General features: G+C 33.6%; 1 protein-coding gene across 1 annotated transcript; it reads left to right on the top strand.

The window, feature by feature from the left end:
• The first annotated feature begins 496 nt into the window (after window positions 1-496).
• LOC120278796 (PRKR-interacting protein 1) lies at window positions 497-4,796 on the top strand. Its single transcript, XM_039285530.1, has 2 exons — window positions 497-834; window positions 4,326-4,796. The coding sequence occupies exons 1-2, from the start codon at window positions 565-567 to the stop codon at window positions 4,605-4,607; spliced, it is 552 nt and encodes a 183-aa protein (XP_039141464.1). The 5' UTR covers window positions 497-564; the 3' UTR covers window positions 4,608-4,796.
• Window positions 4,797-5,144: the final 348 nt, after the last annotated feature.

The following is a 5,144-nucleotide window of genomic DNA, read 5'->3' as shown; positions in this document are numbered from 1 at the left end:
CGATATAACGAAATTAAAGATAAATAACCAAATTGATCCAAATTAAAATTTAGTGACTGATTTGATTCAATACTAAAGTTAGGTGACCCAAAAAAATTACCCAGCTATATTTACATGTAACTTAACAAGCCAATTCCCTTGATATTTTAAGATATTTTGATCTTATTAAAATTTTTGTGATATTTATAAAAATATCATCGGTTGCAGGTATATAATTATTTTAATATATTTTTTAAACTTTATTTTTTCATATTTTACTTATTATATATTATTTATAATTTTTTTAAAAAAATTGAGATATTTAAAAATTTAAAATTAACATGCCCTCGCTGGGCCAACCCCATGGTTGGTGGGCCGTTTAGCGGCCCAAAATACGGCCTTTTTTCACACTAAGAATACAGGGATTTATCTAAAAATTTTAAATTTCAGGGTTATATATGAAAAAGAAATATATATTTCGAGATTTAAAATGTTTCCTTTATTAGGGGCTAAATTGAAAAACCTCCACCACATTTGAAACCCTAATCGGAGATCGTCGCCGGAAAGAGTTCGTCGCGCTCCACAATGTCGACACCGTCGAGAGAAAGCGGCGCCGGAGGCGAGGGATCGGTTGGCGACCTCATGCTCGTTGCAGCAGGGGCGTCATCCCAGAAGGCCGGGGACAAGGCTGGCACGCTGGTGGAGTACGGGAAGGGCGGGGGCGGCGGCGTGCTGATGAGGGAGGATGAAGAGGAACTCGAGGTCAAGCTCCGCCGCATTATTGATAACGTTCCTGTTCGCGTCAGCAACACCTCCGGCTCTTCCGCCGGCTCTGGCTCCGGCGACTTCCATCAGGTTCGATTTCAAGCGCTTCTTTATGAAAAAGTCTCGTCTTTGATTTAATTTTCTGGTGATTCGATTGTTGCTTTCATGTGTGGAAATTTTATTGTTCGTAATGAATTGAGAACAGCGAGTATTATAGATTAGAAGAATTTTTTTTTTTTTTGTTTTTTCTTGTAGCTTATTTGGTTTGTGTTGGATCTGTTTATGTTTGAGAAATAGCAGATAAAATTTGAAATTTGAGCCAGAAAATTGTCTTCTCTTCATTGTATTTGCCAATTTCACTTGTAAATTGTCTGTGGAGTTTGTATGAGTATCTTTTCTGAACCTGAAATGTGTTATGCTAACATTAATTTTGATGGAGAACAATTAGGGAAAGAGTATACCATTTGTTAAAACACTCTTGAAAAGCTCATCCTAGTTTAGTCATTAACACCTGAATGGATTTAATACATTAAATATTCATACTTGATGTTCTATTATGCTGATTTAGCTTGGGATTACCTTTTTCCTTGGTGGAAACTTAGCAGGTAAATAAGCCCATGCCTATGGCCTGATGTAAAGAGAACTTTAGTAGAAAATCACATGGCTTAAGTGTCGTAAACAATTATTGCACTGCCTTTCCACAGTTCTAATGCTTTGAGGTATAGTGTTTTATCCTTAAAGGATCATTATAAGTGCAAAAATTGGAATGCTTCCTTTTAAAGAGGAATGATGTGGCTTGCAGTTAGATTGGCTCGTCTAATTCCAGGGAATATGTTCTAATTTTTTTTTTTTTTCATACAAATAAGGGCATTCTACCTTGTACTTTATTGAAAATTATGGGCGTAACAAACTTATCAATCTACCTGGCAAGTCACTAGTTGGTTTGATTTGTTGAATTTACACATTTTTATAGTTGTTAGTGGTGAATAAATGGTAGCTTAATTTAAGTCTTTACTGATTTACAATGAACCTTTGTTAACCTCCACTAATTACAACATGCATGATACTGAGGTATCTATGGCTGAACTTTAATATATTAATATATTAATTTATTTTTTAAGTAAATATGATAATTATTGAGCCATACTAAGCTTTTTATATCTGGAATGCAAATCAATGCCTTCTCTTATCAAATCAAATAAAGAAATTGTGCCACGTAAGATTCATTGAAGTTAACATTATTGTTAGTGTTCTGAAGCATTATGTTTAAAATGAAGTCTATGTAGAGTGCCATATTTGTAAACCAATCTGGAGCATCACAAATTTCTTGATGGAGATTTCACTCTCTTCTTTGTGAAATAAGGTTCTTTTGAAGATTTCTAGACTTGGTTAAAATATAATGTGGTTGGTCTATGGCATGGTCAATTAGGGAATGTTGATGTTAAAGCCAAGCACATTTGGAACTCTTTGTTTGGGGGTGAGATTTAATCTCTGAAAATTTTATGGTCGGTCATCCTCAGAATGCCTATTTGAGGCCACCCTTTTTCTCCATTTTCTTCATTGTGATAGCATAAAACAAGGGAACCTTAATTTGACAGTTGCCATCCTTTGAAACCACCTTATAACTTAATTATCAAAATTATACTAAACACAAGATTTTAATTTTACATATACAAGTTGTCTCTAATCACTATTGGACCCTTTCCATATATTTGGTAAACATTGTGATTCCAACCAGCTACATAATATCCAATTGCATCTTAATTTTGTCTTTGGTGGCAATTTTCACTGAAATTTAGCATTTGTTTATTCACTATACTTGCATCATGTAATAGACAAAAACTATCAGCCTGCACATCCGTAGAAGAATGTGATAGTGACACTTCCATTGCAGCGCATCAGCAACTCAGTATATTTATTCTTTCAATAGTTAAATCGAATGTGATCATTATGTATTACATTCTACCTGAATGTGATCAGGATAACAATCACGTTGTGATCCATGCAGAGTTGTGGAATTGTATTGTGCTGGTATACTTTTCTTGATCTTGCCTGAAATATGGAAATGCTCCTTCTGAATCATTACCGTTATTAATGGCAATCTTTACATTATCCATTCCCATCACTAGAATTGAGGTTTTGGTGGAAATTTCTTGCTTGGACAAAGCATTCAAGTTTTAACTCATCCATGATGACATGCCTTTCTTATTTAAGATTTTTCCCTGCCTTCAGTTATAGCAAATATCAATGCCTTCATCTGTAAACATTCCAAAATTAAGCTAGAAGGTTGAATTGAAACATGTCTTTTGCTGTCCTGAGAACTGAGTTTGTTCGTATTCTGTTCTCATATGACATGTCAATAGCAAGACAAATAGAGGACAATCCAAATGACAAACTAGATGATCTCTTTGAAGTTCTTTTGAAGTGAGAAAAATTTTGAGAAGCTTCAGTGGAGACAGTAAATGAAAGATAAGTTTTCTCCATAGATAGAGTTTATGTGTATGGTAAGTTACTATTTGGCTAATGGGGTATAATTATTAAATTCAACCAGCACAATGAATAGAGGTGCTATAATTAAGTTTTGATTCTAACTAAGCAAACTATCTGTCCTTGAAGCTGTTTGAAATTGATTATGGAGAACAGTTGCTTTAACTAATTTTGTTGCTACATGTTCCTATGGAAGAACAAGTGTAAGGTCCTTCATAGAGGGAACAGGCAAATATAAGTATAAATGTCCATTTGGGCTGTCTAAGCCAAGCATACATTGTTGAAGTTGGTTTGATTTTTTTCCATTGGGGCTGTCTAATCCAAGTATAAATGTCAACTTACAAAATGGCATGTGGCTAATTTTCCCTTTGCATCACCTGTTTTTGTGCTCTATAATTGCTACCTAGGCAAATACAAGAGAAGAAAGTCCAGAAATTGTTCAACATTTTGCCATCCCTCGATGCTAACTTACCAGACTCAGATATGTCAGCTGGTGAATTTTTAGTGAATTTTTATTCTTTTTTTTTTTAAGAGAGAATTGCTTGCCTATGCCTATAAATGTGGACAATTACTAATATGTGCTTATAAAAATTATATTTGCTTTTAAAACACTTTTGTTGGTTGTACATACCCCTATGGTAAGTCAAGTCCAAATTTTTGTAAAAATACTTATTTATTTTTCATCTGTATCTTGTCATTTGACTTTTCAAAGATGGAGTAGAAGTGGTAAAATTTTAAATAAGGATGATTTGTCGGGGTATGTAAGCAAATATGGTTTTTCTACTCTTATTTCTTTCTCTTTTTTTTCTCCTTTCTGCTACCATTCTGGAGTCTTTTGTGTAGTCATGGCCTTATTTCTTTTCCACATTCATGCTAAACTGAATATTCAGTTTTTATTTATGTTATTTTTATGCTAATTTTTATACATAAATTTCTCTTATCTATACTCCAGTTAAACATCTGTCGGAAAAGGATATTTTCCTTTATACCAAGGATTAGAATCAGTTGATGAAAACTCTTTCTTTTATATGTTGATAAACCTTCAATTTTATCAAACCTTGCTCCCTTCTTTAACACTTCTAGTTGCATAACAGTACCGACAAATGCGAAGGAAAGAACAAGATCGTCTTGCAAGAATGGACTCAGATTACCAAAGGAGGAAACAATTAGCTGAGTTCAATTTGAGGAGAGAGGAACGATTGAAGGCTGCAGAAGAACGAACGTCAAAGAAACGTTTGAAACGGCAGAAGAAAAAGCAAAAGCGGAAAGAGAAGAAAAGCAAAACTGATACTGGTAGCGAAGAACAGCACAACGATAAAAATAACTCAGAAGATGATGAAAATGATGATGACGATGATGATGAGCTAAAGCAGTGAGATTGTACTATTGTATTGTTAAATATATGTAACTCATCGAACTAATTTGTTTATCGATCATACAAGATATTTGATCCAAGTTGTTTCTTGGCCTATATTGTTGCATATCATGCAAGTGACATGATGTTCACTGTATGGTTGATGGCATTGATGTTCATAATTTAACTACTTAATTCCATGTTAACTAGATGGGATAATGTCATTTTTCCGATAAAACGCGCTAGAGGTTATTCTATTAAATTCTAATTATTATTTTTTATATATTGATTAAAATTTTATTAATATTTTAAACAACTGCGCTCTTATTTGAGAAACAAGAAATTGACGCCCATGAGACCATTGTTACTTGAATTAAGAGGGAGAATTCAAAAGTGGTCTAAACGAAATCATAGATCCACAAAAGCACTTGCGCATATAAAACAAAATTTAATTTTTAACTCAAACGTCATATTCACTAAATTGTAATTTTCAACCCACAGCAACATTAGATAACTTGGGATTGTATATATAGATATACACAGAGCCTTAAAGAGAGAT

This window comes from Dioscorea cayenensis, chromosome 16 (assembly GCF_009730915.1).
Source record: "Dioscorea cayenensis subsp. rotundata cultivar TDr96_F1 chromosome 16, TDr96_F1_v2_PseudoChromosome.rev07_lg8_w22 25.fasta, whole genome shotgun sequence".
Lineage (NCBI taxonomy): Eukaryota > Viridiplantae > Streptophyta > Magnoliopsida > Dioscoreales > Dioscoreaceae > Dioscorea > Dioscorea cayenensis.
The sequence above is the reverse complement of the archived record's forward strand: the minus strand, read 5'-3'. Positions and strand labels throughout refer to the sequence as shown.

Excerpts from the sequence above, each read along its gene's own strand:
- LOC120278796 (XM_039285530.1), top strand. The coding sequence starts at position 565 with ATGTCGACACCGTCGAGAGAAAGCGGCGCCGGAGGCGAGGGATCGGTT. Across the intron at positions 835-4,325 it reads GCTCCGGCGACTTCCATCAG|TACCGACAAATGCGAAGGAA; the intron begins GTTCGATTTCAA and ends GTTGCATAACAG.